This window comes from Panthera onca, chromosome B1 (assembly GCF_046562875.1).
Source record: "Panthera onca isolate mPanOnc1 chromosome B1, mPanOnc1 haplotype 2, whole genome shotgun sequence".
Lineage (NCBI taxonomy): Eukaryota > Metazoa > Chordata > Mammalia > Carnivora > Felidae > Panthera > Panthera onca.
In genome coordinates this window covers 88,493,857-88,513,399 of record NC_138342.1, presented here as the reverse complement: position 1 = coordinate 88,513,399, position 19,543 = coordinate 88,493,857, and the positions used below count along the sequence as shown (strand labels likewise).

At 40.4% G+C, this 19,543-nt stretch overlaps 1 protein-coding gene across 4 annotated transcripts in view; it reads right to left on the bottom strand.

Annotated features, from left to right (window-relative positions):
• Positions 1–558: 558 nt before the first annotated feature.
• The window catches only part of NPNT (nephronectin), an 82,807-nt gene continuing 63,822 nt past the window's right edge, over positions 559–19,543 (bottom strand). For all 4 annotated transcript variants that reach the window (XM_060654494.3, XM_060654495.3, XM_060654496.3 and 1 more), the window contains 4 exons: positions 13,990–14,076; positions 13,413–13,511; positions 4,766–5,022; positions 559–3,411 (listed from right to left, as the gene is read on the bottom strand). In XM_060654494.3, the coding sequence (XP_060510477.1) occupies positions 3,301–3,411; positions 4,766–5,022; positions 13,413–13,511; positions 13,990–14,076 (554 nt within the window). In that variant the 3' untranslated portion in view covers positions 559–3,300. The remainder of the gene's footprint in view (positions 3,412–4,765; positions 5,023–13,412; positions 13,512–13,989; positions 14,077–19,543) is intronic.

The window sequence follows — 19,543 nt, the reverse complement described above, 5'->3', positions numbered from 1 at the left end:
AGATTTTCCTCTTTGTCCTGCAACAGGGGAATTTGTTGAGGGGGCCCCCAGGACTATCCCTCATTACAGTTTGCAGTGCCAGGATGGGGGTTCATTACCTTGTCAGGAAAACTTTTAATCCTGAATGATGTCCTTAGTTTTGTTTCCTTATAGTTGTTTTCTCCATCAGGAAAGGTTATTGGAATACGAGTAAACTACCATAAACTAACAAAACCAACACTAGTAAAAAAAAAAAAAAAAAAAAAAGGCTTTTCACTTCTAATTCCTATATATTGATATATTCTAGTTTATCCTGCCTTCCTATAAAAGGACTTGAGGCTAATGTTGAAGTGAGGTACAAGGGAATGTAACTAAAGCAATTTGCTAAGGTATGACGTGCCCTGTGCGTGCTGATGAAGAGGGTCTCCTATTTCATAGCCTAGAAAGCATCCCGATGTGGGTCACTTCCAAGCAGTAAGAGGGGTTCTATGATAGACGGCCTTCGTGAAACCTCAGACTACTCCAGTATTCTCCCAACTAAAAACAAAACAAAACTCAAACAATAACAGACAATAGGTGTCATTAACAGTGCTTTTATTTACAAAGAATTATTTTTATTTGGCTGTTTGGAAAACCACTAACATTTTTCACTTTAGAAAACATTAAATAATAAACAAGATGTTATACAGTACTTTGGATAACTTCTGTCAGTTTAGTGCAATCCATTATTGGCACCTAAAAGTGACATTTTCAATTATTTCCCCCTTTCCTCTTCACTTGTGCAGTTAAATGACCACAAAGGAAATGAATCATTAAAAATGGATCTAAATCCATACCATCTGGCCCCTATTCAAAGGCTCACAGATTTACATCCCTGCTCCCATCCTGCCTTCACCAAGTGAAATGACTAAAGATACTCTGTTGGTAATTTTTGTTTTTGGAAAAATAGGTAAATTTGTGGAACTTGGGAGATTCCCATTGACAAATGAAACTGAATTATAGCGGCTGGGTGAAGCAAGGATCCTGAAACTGGTGTTGAGTATAGCATAGCACTCTCTATCAGTGGCCAATTTGTCACACACATTGCAGAGAGAATGCACCAGATTAAAAAACAAAACAAAACAAAAAACAACTCTCTAGCCTCTGTTCCTTGCTATGGTCTCTTTAAAAACCTGAACTATCATCCACTGAACAGGTGAAAGGGTTATACTTTTACCAAAAAAAGAAATGAACCCTACCACATTAGGACATCTTTGAGATAGGGGAAAAAAAAAACAAAACCAAAACCAAAACACAATATTCTTAAAGGAGTATGATGGACAGATATTTTACCATTTTAATCCTGTTAGGTTTGCCATAAAGGGAGAGATCTTTCAGTGAGCTCCCCATTTGATGGGTTTTTTCCCCCTTTTGATTCTCCTCCATTCGGAGGCTAAGAGGTAAATGCCTAAATTAGACCTTGGCCTCATCCGAATGACTAAGTTCCGAAGATTTTCATTACCTAGTAATAGAATCAAAACAGCTTTTGGAAGATTCTGTAATCTGTCACTCTATCTTGATGTAAGAACATCTTTAACCATCTTAAATAAACACATTTTTATCTATTTTTAAACCTTCGAAGAGGGTGAGAGAGAAAGAAGAGAGACAGGGAGAGGGAGAGAAAGAGGAGAGGGAGAGAGATTAACTTTTTTTTTTTTTTTTTTTTAAACAAAGGATTCTAATTTAACAATTGTCCCTGCCAGGAAATGCCCTCTCACACTCCAGTCTAGGCCTGTTTCCTCTTGTTCTATTCTTAGCGCATATGGAGAACAGCTGGTCACCATCCTCTCTGTACCAACCATTCATACACTTGAAAACCAGCAATGGTTTGCCCCTCAGTCTTCTCTTCTCCACGCTGGATAATCCCAGTTCCTTTAATTTTTCATCATAGATCTTTTTTTCCAACCCTTTAATCATCTTTGTGATTCCTGGCAAAAACAGCAGAGAATATTTTGATTACTTAATCAGGAATGAAGTAAAAGCCTCAGGACTAAGTTGCCTTTTAAAAGTTAGGTATTTTTTTCATATATAGGTAACATCGGCAGGGAGGAAATGTGGTTTGGGGGGGGGGTTCCCAGATTTTATTGCTCTAATGTGTGCGTGAGTCCCATTCCAACACATCAATGCGTCCAGGCACAGGACCTGCTCCCTGACCCATTCTGACAAGACGTCACATACATTAGGAGCTAGACCTGCCTACATGTATGCGGATCTAAAACAGTATGAAAACCTGTCCCAACGGAGCTTCCCCCACACTTCCCCTCACCCTTCCATAAACAGGATCTTTTCTCTGAAACAACCAGAACTTTTACAACATGTTTTACTTATTACCAAAGAGAGCCATGTTATTACGGTAAAAACTGTTGGTTTTAAAGTATACCCTGGAACAGTGAGAGTTTTATATGTAAACTTCAGCTTCTTGTCCACATGAATGGTTCGCTATCCTGTATCGTGATCAAACTCAAGGCCATGAAAAAATTCATCCCTCCACTACCACACCTGACATTTCTTCCAATTTTCTCTTGCTGCCAAAATAAGGTCATGGAACTGGATGACATTTCACCGGGTATTTTTTAATTCAAGAGCTCGCAAGCTGCCTTTTCCCTTGCAACTAGAGTCTGTATATATTAGGAACACGTAACTACTTAATATCAATAGCACATTTACACGAAACACAATACTACTAACGAGGGATTACGTGTCCATTCTACATCATGTCTTTAAAAGAAAAATACAGATAACAAGAATAAATGCATCTTGATAAGTTACACACCCTTCTTTTATAAAGTGAATGGCAGTAAAAGTCAGAGTTCAGGTCAGGCCAGAGCTAACAAGCCAAGGGGAGAAACCAATTTCACAAGCACATTGTACAACATCTCTTAGGGGAAGTCAATACTACTCATGGTACAACACTGAACAGATAACAGAATGGCCATTTGCACAGATTTCCTTTGAAAACTTCTCCCATGGTTTGCTACTGGGAACACCTGTAACCAGAAGGAACGATGGCACAGGTCACATGCCAGGGCCCTTCCCAAAAAAGACACAGGATGGAAAGCAACACCGAAAGCTGGCTTGGATGTGTCTACAGGTGCCCCCTATATTCCAAGGAGGGTGTCACTATTCACTGGAATTGCACAAAAGCAGGCCAGCAAGGTGTGGGTCACCCACCAGACTTTCTCTTGACCCACTGACCCATTCTTCTCCTAGGCCTGATAAGAGGGAGGAGAGGACAGGAGGTGAAGATTGGAAAAAGAAAAGAGCCACAGGGGGAGTTCATTGCTAGTTCGGGAGTTGCTCGCGTTCTTCAGAGCAGTGGCCTTTTCTCAGGCTCACATCATCCAATCCAATCTCCCCAGTGTGGCCACGCCTTTTTTCACCTCTGAAGATGACCTAGGGAGAGAATGCACACACCAGTCAAGCCTCCTGTGCCCCTTCCCAATGCCCATTTGTTTCACAAAATAAAGGCAAACGTTCCCCCAAAACCAAACAGTAAACTTACTCGACAGAAGGAAAGACTAGAACATAGCCAGGGTCACCTGAGGCTTGCCTTTTGGTAGAAACTGAAATCATGAGTAAACTGTTAATCAGACACATGTTACTCTCTAAAAAGCCATTCTGAATGACAGACTACTTCAGTTTAGGAATGTTTATGAAGCAGACACTTTGTGAAAGATTACCAAGGACAGAAGTAAATGAGACAGATATAAAGATGTAGAAATAAGAGCCAAAACTCTGGAAGATCATAATCATGCCGCCTATCGTGGATGTTTGCTGTTTCCTCCTTGGGTTAGGCTGACTTTGTTGGCCTAAAATGGACTCAGACCAAACACCACACTGAAATCACAGTGTTGTTTTACCTACGTAAAGAACAAAAACTTTCTTGTATTTTATCTTCTGTAGATCATCCTTGCTTTTTTAAAAACAGAAACCTTCCTGTGCTAGGATTTGAAATGCCTTTTTTTTTTCCAATGTTACACTTTTTTTCAAAGAGTACAATAAATCTAAGACTGATAAAAGCTTATATAAATGGAGTCTATCCCTTTTAACATAGTTTCTCGAAACTATATCTGTGGTCACCTATGCATAATCTCCTAATAGCAAGGTTTATGAATAGGAGCATAAAGATGCTCCTCCAAAAACATTATTTCAGCGGGATGCTATAGTGCATCTTATTGCCACCTATGACTTGATTACTTAAGATAAAACTTACATACTCAATCAAAGCTTTTCCCACATCCTCTCCTGAATAGGACTTCCCAAGCATATTGTTCTGGGTTCCCACCCAAGGCTGTTTAACTATGATCTCCGAGGCAAAGGGGAAAAAAAAAAAAGCCTTTAAAGAAATACTTCAAAAAAGAAAAACTTTAGGGTAACTCTGAAAAATAAAGGAGTTGAAGAAAAAGGAAAAGCAGCAACAGTTAAGCTCACCCCCTCTGCCCTTTCAAGTTGCTGTTAACTTTTTTTTTTTCCTTTTCGATTCCTGAATTTTCTTCACTAAAAATAGGGGATTTTCACCAAGGCTGGGGGGAGAGTGGCAGTGATCAGAGGTTGCAACGAAGAACATAAGCAGCAGCAAAAGGGATTAAAGGAAGAGGCAATGAATGAACGGAGCTCTCATACCCAGAAAAACAAAGCTTTGTGCCTGAATTAATGAAGAGAACAAGGCTCCCTCAGATTCAGATCCTACAGTTCTCCTCTGAAAGGAAAACTTCCCAGGCTCTGCCTCCTTCGCGGTTCTACTTACGCTCTTGACGTCAGCCCCTCGCAAGGTGATCTGTGTGTGCCTCCAGCCACGGCCACCATTTCTTCCCCACAGGGCTGCTCCGTGGGCACCGTGTTTTCTCACAAACACCTGGAGCGTGCCGGAGTGCAGCCCAGTCACCTTGTGCCTGAACGACAGGCACAGGTCCCCTGAATGCATGAGGTGGCCGAGAGGTAGCACCAAGCGAGCGGCTTTTCCCCCTGGGCCTTTGGCTCCCGAGACTGTCAGATATTGTCCACCTGGAATGGGAAAAGCAGGGCTGTGTGTGTACGTGCCGACATCCCTTTCTAGCACAGACAGCATGGATGGCGAAACTTAAGATTTACTTTGCAGAAACTGCAAACTGGAATAGTCCCTTGTACAGAATTCCACATTTGCGGGGGTGGGGAGGGGGATCTTATTTCTATGCCTACTTTAAATTCTATGGTTTGTATTTACAGAAAATACTTGGCTCCTGGAGAGTACAAATTATGGCAAGGACACGATAGATAATTAGTAATCCTAACACCATGAATATTTCCTGCTGAGTATGAGCAGACATACACGGGAAGACACAAGCTCCCCATCTCCTGATCCTCACCAGCGTTTGATTATGTTGTCAAGCTGGCTGGCTGGCTGACTCTAAATTGTCAGGGAGAATTTTCTATGTGGATAATTAACCTCCAGGCAGCAGAGCAGACAGTGATCTAAAGGGGCACTGGATCTGTTTATTCTCTCTTCTCTCCACTTTTTTTTTTTTTTTTAAATCTCTAAAGCAAGAAGGGTCCTTTGCAAAGGTCAGTTTTGCTGTTTTTCTTACATGGGAGTACGTCAAATCCCAGGAAGATGCAGAGGTGTTCTGGAAACCTCTACATCTTCCTGGAGCATCAGTTTTTTTTGTAGGTAAGTAGCTTAAGACATGTTTATATCAAAGCAAATCTGTAACATTATACATAATTAATATATAGAATGTTTATTACATTTACATGTACACAAATAAACACTTTCAATTTGGACAAATCAGTCTGATGATGTCCTCAGATCCCTAGGGCTACAGAGTTTGCTTCCTCCTATTGTTAGAGTAACCACAATAGTGGGGGGCGAGTAGTTTAAGGAGCAGTGAAGTGGGGGGATATTGCTTCCCAAGAGAGGGAAAGTTGCAAGTAGTATTTGGAAACAGTCCATATACAAGTGACATCCCTCCACCAGCTGTTTTATTACAGCCAACTGAAAAACAACCCTGTGTTTCAGCACTGATTTGTCCATAAGAAATATGTGGTTGGAATGCTGACCACATGTACCTGTTTTGGTAGAGACACTACTTATTTCTCAGTTAAAAGATAAACCATCCTTTCTTATGCTTAATCTGTGTAAGACAAGATTATTTGGGGGATGTCCTATTCTTCAAGTGACTGCTCTAAGTTCCCTCTGAGCATTCAAAGGACCAAATAGGTGACTAGCATATACTTCCCTGTGCCAGGCTCTTTAAAGGGAACACCTTCAGCCCTGCTAACTGGTCTCTGAAGTGAACATGAATTTGGCTTGTTGTGCACCTGCAGAAACTAAGGCTTGGATAGGTGAGGGCACCCAAGGGGTCGTCTAGCCAGTGAGGGGCAGGGAAACAATTTGCGCTCAGAACTGCCTGGCCTCCTATGCAGTGCCTGCTGCTCTCAGACTGAAATCCCTGGTTTACGGGTTTCTGTCCCCCAGCAGACCGTGAACTCGTTGATGTCAGGACCAACCTTTCCTCCAAACCACCCCGTTTTACATTCCTGCCACATGGTAGGGCTTTGAGGTCATGTGTTGAATAAATGATATTCCAAGAACACAGCAAGAACCTGAGGGGAAATAGGTCCTTGAGGCATGTACTTGACTCAGCGAACACACACATATTTCTTTTCCTCCTGTCCCTGTGCCTTGCCAAATTAATCCAAACAATATTTGGGGCCAAAACATTTAGCTGGGGCTTACATGTCTCCCTGTAAGTCAGCTTTGAATCATCACAGGTATTTGGGTTAAGACTAAGATATAAGGTTATTACAGTTAACCTGCAAGTTTTAAGAAAACAAGGATTACCTTAAGACCCTGTGGAATGTTCGCTAATATCTCTATGCCAGACACTGCAGGCAAACCACGACATCCTGACGAGAGTCAACTAGTCCTTTTGCACAGGTATTTAAAGCTACAGCGTAAATCACGGTGAGCAGTGAGCGAGGCCACCACTGCTCTTCCTCTATAGAGTTGCTCTGGGGGAACCAGGTTTTTGTTTTACGTTAAAGGATTCTTTCCCTTTTTAAAAGGAAATGTTACCAGGGTGCGGTGGTAGCTAAGGGAAAAATGGATCTCGTGCTTCAAACAAGTTACCTATTAGATAAAAATTTTACTTCTGATTCCAAAATACTGGTTTAAATATAAAACTATATTAGACACTTTCATGGTTTCAGTTTAAAGCATTATAGTATCGAAAGTGTTTCTTTTTTTTTTTTTTGAGAAACAATAAATGCTGCAGAACTTGCCAGAAAGTTAGGTGATAAAATTTGAATGTACTTATTTGTAACTCTACACTGGTTTGTGCCTTTACAACTTCAATTTACAAAGACAACAACATAATGTCCATTACCTTACCTATTAATTGTGTGGCCAAAAGAAAATGAGGGGGAGTTTGGCAGTTTTACTTATACATCATGGCCTTGCTGAGAAACCAGCCCAGCTAGACAACTAAGATCATTACAGTTTGCTGGGATTTACCTCTCAAATACAAAGGGCTTAATTTTTTGTTTTTTTAAAAAAAAATTAACGTTTATTATTGAGAGAGACACAGAGCATGAGCAGGGGAGGGGTAGAGTGAGGGGGAGACACAGAATCTGAAGTAGGCTCCAGGCTCTGAGCTGTCAGCACAGAGCCCCATGCAGGGCTCGAATTCACGAACGGTGAGATCGTGACCTGAGCCAAAGTCAGACACTTAACTGACTGAGCCACCCAGGCACTCCAATTTTTTGTTTTTTAAACAGAAGTAATACAGTAATGCCCACTGTAGGAAAAAGAAGTACAAAAGCATAGAGAAAATTTAAATAAGCCATGATCCCCAAAGCCAGAGATAATTACTAACATTTTAACTTCTGAACATTGTCCTATGGAGATATATGAATGCTAATGCACATGAGTATAAACATTTTCCCAGTGTGGTAACTTCCTTTTTTTCATGAAATATATTAGCCATTTTTCTATGTCAACAAATAGACATTTTTCATAGCTCCAAGTATGCCATTAATAATTTAGCCAGTTTCTTCGTGAAGAACATTTAAGTTTCAAATTTTTATTTAAAAGTTTTTTTTTGTAATTTCAAGTGTTTATTTAAATTCTAGTTAGTTAACATACAGTATTAGTTTCAGGAGTAGACTTTAGTGATTCATCACTTACACCCATGCTCATCATAGCAAACGCCCTCCAAATTTTTACTTTTAAGATAAAAATAGCACAAAACAGTAAGATGAGCAAAAAAAAAAAAAATCTGAAAAACATAAAAAGAACCAGGTTCCCTTTTTATCTAAAGAGCTTTACAAATCAAACATGCACAAAATAAAGGGCATCATAGAAAAAAAATTACTTAAATCCTGTGAAAAGTTGACCATCTTTTCCTATAAGAGAAAGTCAAATTAAAAGGGGAGGCCTTGTCACATTTAAATTTGGCAAGGATAAAAATAATTTAGGGGCAGCTGGGTAGCTCAGTCAGTAAGTGTCCCGCTCTTGATTTTTGGCTCAGGTTGTGATCTCACGGTTTGTGGGATCAAGAGCCCCGTCGGGATTCACACTGGCAGTGTGGGGGCCTTAGAATTCTCTCTAACCCCCTCTCTCTGCCCCTCCCCTGCGTGCACGTGCTCTCTCTCAAACTTAAAAAAAAATAGTTGGGTAAGATCTATTGGGAATGGTTCTTAAATATTATTGGCAGAAGCATAAATTGCTACAACTCTTATGAAGGGCAATTTTGAGAACTTATCAAAATTCAAAATGCTAATTCCCTGTGACCTAGCCATTCCAATTTAGGAATTTATCCTACAGATATATTCAAGCGTATATGAAATGATACACGGACAATCTTCACTGGAGCACTGTTCTGCTGAAATGTGCCTCAGTGGATGGCTGGTTAAATACAGTGTGGTACATCGAAGAGGGAATGGAGTTAACAGCCATAAATAAGAATAAGGGTGTTCTGTTTACAGGACAATCTTCAACAACAATAGCTAATACTGTTTTATTGGTAACTGTGGGCCAGGCACTGCTTTAAATATTTTACATATGTTTAATAGATATTACCATCTCCACTTAAATAACTTGCTCCAAGTCAAAGCTGGTGAGTAGTGGCACTGGGTTTCAGCCCAAGCCTTTGGGCTTCAAAGTCCATGTGCCTCTAAACTCTTCAAAGACAGTATCTTCTGGGGTACCTGAGTGGCTCAGTCAGTTAAGCATTGGACTTTGGCTCAGGTCTTAAGCTCACAGTATGAGTTCAAGCCCTACCTCGGGCTCTCTGCTGCCAGAACTGAGCCCTACTTTGGATCCTCTGTCTCCCCCTCTCTTTGCCCCTCCTGGCTCATGCCGGCTGTCTCAAAAATAAGACATTAAAAAAACGAAAGGACAGTATCTTCAAATGACAAAAGCAAGATGCTGTTGTGTAGAAAAAGATCCCTCTGGAAAGATAAGCAAGAAACTAGTTGCATCTGGAGAGGGTAACTGGGAGCCAGGGCTGGGAGAGGGAGCTTATATTTTCACTGTTGATTTGTTTTTCCATGTTTGTGTATTTCAAAATAATATTTAATGCTGCAACAGACACGCTTGCATGTACATGCTGGCTTGCTATATATTTAAGTGAGTAGTGATCAGTAGTAGACAGAGCATTGAGTCAGCTTCCTTTAACCCTGATCCCCAGAGATTGGGGTTTCAGGAAAAGCCCCCACCCCCATCCCGGGGTCAAGCCTTGACATTTACAGAAGGGTGTGTCTTCAGGGCCACAGCCACATGCCTGCAGCACATCACATCAGTCAGCAGCACAATCTTCTCTGTCCCTTAGAGGCATGTATTAATTCCACTATCTCACAATTAGGTTGAAGACTGAATGTGCTAAACAAAACCTAATGAGCACCAGGAAGAACAGCCAGCAAATGAATTTACTTTGCAGCTGTTTCTCAAAGTTGTAAGTGTGTTTTAATTGAGGGTTTTCTTAGAGATATTAGCATATGAGAATATCTGCAGATCTGGATCTTGCATAAGAAATGCACATTAAAATCAGTCGTAACTGTGGAAATCCAAATATATATTCCTTTACAAATGGCATAATCTAGATAGAAGCAAGTAAACAATAAGCTTGGTAATTAGGCAATACAAAGGAATCATTTATTAAATTGGTTATATTCTGCTCTGGTCTTAGCTTGTGATACACACACACTCACACCCCTGAACTTCCTAGAAGAAAAATAGGCATTTTTCATACTAAGCTTTAATAGTATTTCCATCAGTATTTGGTTAGATTTTCCCAACATATTCTAAAACGTTTGTCTGCAATTCCACCATGACATATGCCACGCACTGCTATCCCTTCTTTCACTCTTCCACCCTTTGGTCTTCCATCCACTTTCCAAGCCAGGGCCCTGCTGCTCAGTAATCTCTTTGGGATGACCTGGGGGCATTTGAATGTGAGTCAGAGGCTCTTGGAGGCTGTGTATGAGGTTTTCTAACTCAACCCTTATCCACTGCTCAAAACAACCTCTTGCTGTATGTCACCCAAACACCCCCACCAGGGGAGACCTCCCTATTTCCATGTCATTCTGTTCTTTTTAGACAGCTCTGTTGATTGCAAAGTTCCGAGAGTGAACCAAAACTGATCTTCCTGTAGCTTTTACCTACTGATCTGACTTCTCATCCCCTTGTTGTTGGTCAAGTATTTGAAAAGCAGTCTTGCTCCATCACTTCTTCCCCAAGCTAAACATTTTGGTTCTTCACTTGTTTCCCATAGGCTTCAAGCTACCTTTCCATCTAGGTCATTTTCTTATGAGTGACCTACAATTATCTCTATTCTTTTCAGATGAGAACGAACCCACCAAAGTGGATTTTCCACTCTGGAAAAAATATCCTATGTCTATGGAAATGACAGTGATGACACAGATTCCACTCAAAAAGGCTTTCACCTCTCTTATTTGAGTAACTTCCCTGTGCATCCTAGCTGTCAACAGAAGGGAGGAGGGAAGGGACAAAAGCAGAGAAGGAACATGTTTTACCTGCTGGCCCCTTACGTGAGCCAGTCTGAGCTGGACTGGAGATGAGGGCCTGAGAAGCTCCCCCTGATTGTCCTGAAGTTACCTGCAGCTCGTTATAATACTAAGATTTCTTCCTAGGGGCAGTTTTATGCCATCTTTTGAATATACGATGTATGCACCCGCATGCCTACATGCTAGGCGTGCACAGTTGAACCAAAAAATGCCTTTGCAAGCCTCCTGCCCCTTACCCCTAATACACTGAATGAAAGCTTCCTGTACTCACCCCACGGGGAGACAGTGCCTTGAGAGCTAGCTCCCTGTCTCCTTCCTTGGAACAATAAAAAGTTCCTAATTTTCAACATTTCCTGAAGTTTTCAGTCTGACCCCTAGAATCTGTTTACACTGAGGCACTTCCTCCCCTTCCCACACGTGTGTAGTTGGTTTCTAGACCATGAGCCATACCTTGCACTCACTCTCCATACATTTCACCCTCTTAAATATTGCCTATTGATCTAATGTTTTAGAGCTAATTTTTTTCAGCACACACTGCCACCTTCTCCTTGGGCTCTGAGTCATTCTACTCCGTTTGGCTGGTATGCCTTCAATATGCAAGTTCAAGATCCAATTCATCCAAATTGGTAAAACCTGGAGCAACCCCAGAAGCTCATCCTCCAGGGGCCAGAATCAATCATCAAGAGCTACCCAGTCACCCAAACAGCCATCACTTCCTTTCAGTTTGTTCTGTTCTGTCATAGCCAAATGGCCATTCCAAATGTTTTTGTCTACCATGCTAATTTCCAATCCTCTCTCTCAGAGGGCAAGTGGAATTTGGGGCACAACAAATTTAAACATCAACATATGTAATGAATAATAAAAAGTGTTTAAATACTATGCTTTAGAACCAATTTGGTATTTTAATTCTGAAAATCAAGTATTTTACATAGATTTTCTACATAGGATGCCTACATGGAAGTATAATGAATTCTTCTTAGTTTAGCATGAATTACTCTCACAATGTACCTCACTTGAAAGAGTTACTCGTTACGGCCATGAACGGTGTGTACCAGCCTGTCACACATGACTGCTAAAGCTCCCTCATCCTGTAGCAAACTACTTCAGGTCAGTGGTCAGTCAAACCTACAGTCCTGACATCTGCTGATCATAGACAGTGCACCTGCCGGAGAAGGCTGAGGCCACAGGAAGTACAGGGACACCTGGAGGGGAAGTCCCTTGTTTAGCTTTGTGGCCTGAGGAAATGTATACCACCTCTGGGCCTCAGTATCTCCTTTGTGAAACAGGACAATATTACCTGCTTCACAGGATAAGAGTAGATTAAATAGAACCAATGAGATGATGAATGAGTCAGGACTACAGTAGATATTAAATACATGGTTTCTCTCTTATTCACAGATATTTGTGACATTAATAATAACGTCATGCCCTGGGGTGCCTGGGTGGCTCAGTCGGTTGAGCATCCGACTCTTGGTTTCAGCTCAGGTCATGATCTAGCAGTTCGTGGGATCTGGCCCCATGCGCTAACAGCAAGGAGCCTGCTTGGGATTCTCTCTCTGCCCCCTCCCCTGCTCTTATTCCAACTCTCTCAAAAATAAACAGATAACGTCTTGCTCAGAGTTAAATGAGCACCTTAAATGAGAAGAGTGTTTGTGGGAGGCAGGCAGGTGGGGTCACTAAAATTTATTTTATAGCTAAGAGAAATCTAAAAACCCATTTAAGCTTATTGAATATTCATATTTTAAAACCTTACTTCAAATTTTCATTTAAAAAAATCTGTTATATTGCTACTGTAGAGCTACTCAGGCACCCCAGGAAGCATGCAATTTAAAAGTCTTAATTTTCCAAGCATCTATGTCTAACTCAACCTTTCTAATAACATTCTCTTGTGGAATAAATGGTAGTAATTTGTAATTAATTTCACCAGCATCTAAAGTAGACTGAAATTTTTTCCAGAGAAATATTCACAACTTCACAGAAATTTCCAGTGTCTCTGCAATGTGTCAAATCTTTAAAAAGACCTAATTGAGAAAATAACTAGGGACTACCACCATGGCTGATGTACCATGATATTACTTCTTTCATGCTCGGGAATGGGGCACTATAAATAACTTGAAAATTATATGTTAGGATGAGTCTAAATGTTTTACTTATGAACCTCTGTGAGGGAAATTAGCTGGCCTTTTAGTGAACTACTTGTCTTCCCATAATATTATTCTAGTTTATTGCTAACAAGTTTAGTTCACTTAAAAAATGGAATATGAAATGCTAAATGAGATCTTTCTTTACTGAATAAAGAGGGTAAACACAGAGGCATGTTACAGTGTTCTTGATTGTCAGAACTAGGGCCCTCAGAGAGGATCAAACTGCTCTATATTAACTGGTTTTACCTGCTGGATCTCTAACTGGTTCCCAGTGCAAGTCACTGTCTTTTTCTCTGATCCATCCACAAAGCCCATGGTCGAAATTACAACTGTGTATCAGAACACCTATGAGAAAATGACCAGAAAGATGAATAGACCGCAAACCCAATGACTAACAATAAAAACAAACTTGTTCTCTGTCTGTACACATGTTCTCTTCCAGCCACATAGAACTACCCCACCAGATATCAAAGATCACACGAATCCGAATCCTGACTTAGAACAATTGTGCCTGTGTGTTCAGCTGTAAGAATAGAACACGCCAATGTTGCCAAATTATGACCTTGTTACATCATCAGTTACAAAACATGATTTCCTCCTCACAGTTGAAGTGCGGCTTTAATATTTTTTTTTAAAAGAAGATAATGATGATATATCATGATTTTCACTTAACAATTGTGGAACCGCAAAGGAAACCGAGTTGTAAAAAATAATGTTTTTTCCCAGACATAACTAAATAATCTACAATTTAAAAGCCATTTTCGTGAAATGGAAGGAGACACTAAAATGTCATTGTAACACTACTAAAATGTACGTTATCTACCTGGATCATCCTTCGCTTCATCGTCTGCACTGACTCCTCTTTCAATTTCAAATATTTCAAACAAGTCATTTGAAGGCTGCCGTGGAACTGCAAGAGAGAGAAATTTGGTTTGGTTTGAGGAGGTATTGATAAAGGGGCATGCCTTTAATCACAGCGTCGGGGGAGAAGACCTAGGCATTTCATTCATCCGAAGAATCCAAAATATTTAATTAAAAATATTACATGTCACGTTAAGATTCATGCGGTTTGTTCTACAGGCACTTCTACTATAACACTTATCTGAGTACAATTTTTGGAAATGTTTTTCAAGTGTTTCTAAAAGTCAACATAAAAAAATTAAAAAGTCTTTGCCTGAAGAATACATTTTAAAAGAGCTACCCGTTTCTGGCAAAATATTCACCTCTGTCAAATTCTAGAATTTGTTTCTATGAAAAGATACATTATGAACTCTTAATTAAGGCTGTTTTTTAGTGGAAACTGCCTGCAACTGCAGTGAATGGTTTGATTTTCTAGCCACAGCATCAACTCGTCTCCAGTGAATGCTGCCCGCTGCTGAATTCCATCCACAATTCTTACCATCTCTAGGTTCCCTGGCTCCTTAAAGATCAGATCCAAACTCCCTGGGGAAGGATTCACAACTCGCCCCCTAAAACACACATCACTGTCCAAACACACCATTCATTTTCATATCTCTGACTCCATCCCCAGCTTGGGATCCTCTTGTTCCTACTAGTTAACCTGCCAAACTTCCCCCTCTTCCTGCAAAGACCCAATGCAAACATCCCTGTCTGGGTAAAAACGTTCATGCCCCAGGCGAATCAAATTCTTTCCTTTTGTACCCCGCAAAGACTCGTGTTCGCATCTCTATTACTACCTTCCATAGAGAACTGTAGTTCTTCACATACATGCACGTCTGTCCCTCTAGGTTCTGAGGTCCAGGATGGCATCAATCATGTCCTATTCATATGGCATTTCCAGGGCGTGACCTGGACACAGGCCCTCAATAAGTGTTTACTGAATGAATGTGAAAATCTTATCAGAAACTCACATTTTGTCAACCCTTTTCCTCAAGTGAACCAACTGGGCCAGAGCTGAAGAATCCGTTTTTAAAAAACGGAGTCATTTAAAGCATTAGTTATTATTCAATATACATTTGTCCCCCATATGCCAAGAACCATGGTAGCCAAGGGGACAGGCAATAGGGTGAACAAGACCGACAAGGACCTGGCCCTCAGGGACACTGCATTCTAGCTAGACAGGCCAACATGAAACATGTAGCTAAATCCACACTGCAATTCTAAATTCTGATGAGGGCTGCAAAGGAAAACCACCAGAAGATGTCATGAAGAGTAACTGGGGTGGGGATGGAGGGGGTATGTGGGAATGTTGGTGGAGGGGAATTCCTGGCCAAAGACCAGGGCATACTCCCTTTTCTACGCCAGAACTTAAATTCATTAACTATATTTTTATAAGGCAGGGAGTAAAAGATGTAGAACACCAAGGAACAGACATTAGTCAGAAGGGTTCTTTTTCAACAATGTTCCTATTATTTTTAGCAAGAATTTTGTTTTTAAATTAAGTAATAATCCCATAATATTCACACTGATGGTTTTTATTTTGCTTACTGCTTTTCAAGTTTTTCCCTTTTTGTTTCAAAAGTCCAAACAGCGGAGACCCATCTCCTCTCCACACACACACTCATATATACCCAGCCTGAAAGGGATGGGAGAGAAGCCAGTCCATAGACCAGCTCTAGGGATATAACCTGATCACAGGTGCCCTGGGCTGAGGTAACTGGCTATCCTCTTAAGTTTTTTTTTTAAACATTTATTTGTTTTTGAGAGAGTGAGACACTGTGTGAGTCGGAGAGGGGCAGAGAGAGGGGGAGACACAGAATCCAAAGCAGGCTCCAGGCTCTGAGCCGTCAGCACAGAGCCCAACGCGGGGCTTGAACTCACAGACCGTGAGATCATGACCTGAGCTGAAGTCAGACACTCAACCGACGCTCCTGCTCCTTCTCCCCTCTCTGTCTCTCTCTCCCCTATGAGCCACCCTCTTTCATAGCCAAAGGACTAACAGCAACAATATCCATTTTATAGCTCTCCTTTCTTCCTTTGGGCCTCTAAGAGGGAGATTGCCTCTTACTTACTAGAAATATTATAAAGTTGTAAGCAATTATGCTTCATTTCTCATTACACAGAGAAAGTGTAAAAAATTCTATAGAACAATCATTTTTTGTCTCTTGTTGTAACTTACACAACTCATCTCTGGACTGGAATAGCTCAAATCTTCTAATACTGTATTATGGGACTGCTTTGTGGCTGTTTGTCAGCCCCCTTTTTTTCCTAGATGAAGGACACTCAAATGGTAAATAGAGTCTTGGTGTAGAGGGGGAGGCTGGTACAAAGGTTTCCTGGCACAAGGGGCCTATTTTCGGTGTTCTTAGAAGCTTCTTTATTACGTGTGATCTTAAAACTGTAATACATATATTACAACATGGGGATAACTTCTAGTCACTGATATAACACCTGTCATAGGAAGCTTGCAATTAGCTTTCTTATAATATAGATGTTTCTAAGTGAATTCATCAATTCATTCTTTTTTGCGTGTGTGTTTTTTTTTTTTTTACTCTGTTGATTGTTTTATTAATGATAGTCTTTGGATCAGGTACTCAATTCCTTCCATCACTTCATTCTTTATAGGATGGGTGTCACTGCATTCAATGCAGTTTGCCCTAGATAAAGCTGTTCTCTATGGCACTGGCAAGGTGTGTTCTTAGAAACCTCTGTATTGATAGGGCACCTGGTTAAACATCTGACTCTTGACTCTCGATTTCGGCTCAGATCACGATCTCACAGTTCATGGGTTCTAGCCCTGTATCGGGTCCTGTGCTGACAGCATGAAGCCTCTTGGGATGGATTCTCTCTCTCTCTCTCTCTCTCTCTCTCTCTCTGCTCCTCCCCTACTTGCTCTCTCTCTCTCAAAAATAAACCTTAAAAAAAAAAGAAACCTCTGTATTACAAATGTACTTAAACACTTCATGCTTATTTAGTGGGTAACTTCCATCCCTGATATAACACCGTGTGAACACAGCTTGCAAATATCTTTCTTAAAAATATATTATTAGAAGTGTTCTTAAATGATTTAATGCATGCATTAAATAATGAGGGTTACTTCCACTCTCAATAATAAACTGGTCATAAAGAGAGATCAAGGGGTTCCTCTCTAAGGAAGCACCATTTACACCAAGAAGGAAAGAATACGGAAACTTCCAAGCAAAAAGCAAAGTGGTGATGTGGGGGAAGAGGGAGTGTTTCAGACAGCAGTTACAAAGAAGGCGCTCAGAATATCCAGAGAAAGGAGTTCATGGCGTCTGGAGGATGCTGAGAAGTGGGGGAATGTGACTTGGGATGAGGTTGAGGAGAAAGGAAGGGAGGAGATCACGTGTTTGGATGGTTCATTAATGTTCCATTAATGCCAGATGTCTCATTAATAGTTCTTGGAAACCAAGTGCCAAAAACAGTAACTTCAGCAGGTGACCAAGCACACCTTCAGTGCAGGTCACTGGGAAACAGTCCAAGCAATTCAGAGACCTAAACGCTCCGCGGCTATTAGTTCTCACAATTGTGTGTGCTCTTCTCTGTAACTCTGCCAAATTGTTAAACTATTTCTCCTTCCTGACACATACACATATGGATTGCTAAGAGTCAAGTGTCAAGAGAAGGTTCACTACCCTGCTACCTGGTATTTTACACTTTATGTGACAACACTAGGTGAAATAAGTTGTGGGACAAAATCATTCAAGCAGTATGATGTTAACTACGTACAAGAAAAGACAAGCAAACAAAAAACAGACTAGAAAATAAGAGAGACAAAACACGCCCTCCCAAACACATATGGCCAATTAATTTACAATGAAAGAAGCCAAAAATATACAGTGGACAAATGGCAGTCTCTTCAAAAACATGGTATTGGGAAAACTGGATGGCCACAAGTAGAAAAGACTTGAATGTAAGATCTGCAACCATAAAACTCCTAGAAGAAAATACAGGCAGTAAGTTCCTTGGCACTGGTCTTGGCAGTGATTTTTTTTTTGGATCTGACTCCAAAAGCAAAAATACTTTAGTTTGATATCAAACTAAAAACCTTCTGCACAGCAAAGAAAACCACCACCAAAATGAAAACGCCAGCTACTAAATAGGAGAAAATATTTGCAAATCATATCCAATAAGAAGTTAATACCCAAAATATATAAAGAACTCAGACAATTCAATAGCAAAAAAAAAAAATTCAATTACAAAATGAGCAGAAGATCTGAATCAACGTTTTTCCAAAGACATACAGGGGCCAGCAGTTACGTTAAAAGGTGCTCAATATCATCGATCAACAGGGAAATGCAAATAAAAACCTCACACCTGTTAGAATGGCTGTAATCAAAGAGACAAGAAATAACAAGTGTTGGCAGAGATGTGGAGAAAAGGGAACCTTTGTGCAATGGTAATGAGAATGCAAACTGGTGCGGCCACTAGGGAGGTTCCCCCCAAAATTAAAACTAGAAACACCATATGATCCAGCAATTCCACTTCTGAGTATCTATCTGACGAAAATAAAAACAGTAATTCAAAAAGATATAAGCATTCTCATGCTCACTGCAGCATTATTCACAACAGCCAAGATATGGAAACAACCTCAGTGTCTACTGACTAATGAATGGATGAAGAGATGGCATATATACACACAGAGTAATAATCAGCTATAAAAAGGAATGAAGTCTTGCCACTTGTGACAACATGGAAAGACCCTGAAGGCATTATGGTAAGTGAACTGAGTCAGAGTAAAACAAATACCACATGCTCTCACTCAAATGTGGAATCTTAAAAACAAAAACAAGCTCATAGATACAGACAACGGATTGGACGGATTGGTGGTTGCCAAAAACAGGTGAATGGGTGAAAGAGCTCCAAAGTTATAAATGTCCAGTTATAAAATAAGTAACTCTTGAGATGTAATGTAAAGCATGGTGACTACAATTAAAAACACTGCACTGCATATCTGAAAGTTGCTAACAGAGAAAATCTTAAAAGTTCTCATCACAAGAAAAGACTCTGTAATAAAGTATTATGATGGGTGCTAACTAGATTTATAGTGGTCATCATTTCAACACGCATTCAAGTATCTACTCATTGTGTTGTACACCTGAAACTAATATAAGGAAGTAGGTCAATTATACCTCAGTTAATAAAAAGGTAACAATAATGGTAATATGCGTGCTGGAAATGAAAATGGTATTTTCCCATTTGGTTTGCTTTGTCTTTTGTAATTGTATGTAAGAATTGTTTATAAAAAGAAATGATTTCTGGGGGCACCTGGGTGGCTCAGTAGGTTAAGCATCCGACTTCAGCTCAGGTCATGATTTCAGGGTTTGTAGGTTCAAGCTCCGCGGTGGGCTCTGTGCTGACAGCTCGGAGCCTGGAGCCTGCTTCAGATTCTGTGTCTCCCTCTCTCTGTCCCTCCCCTGCTCATGCTGTCTTTCTCTCTCAAAAATAAATAAACA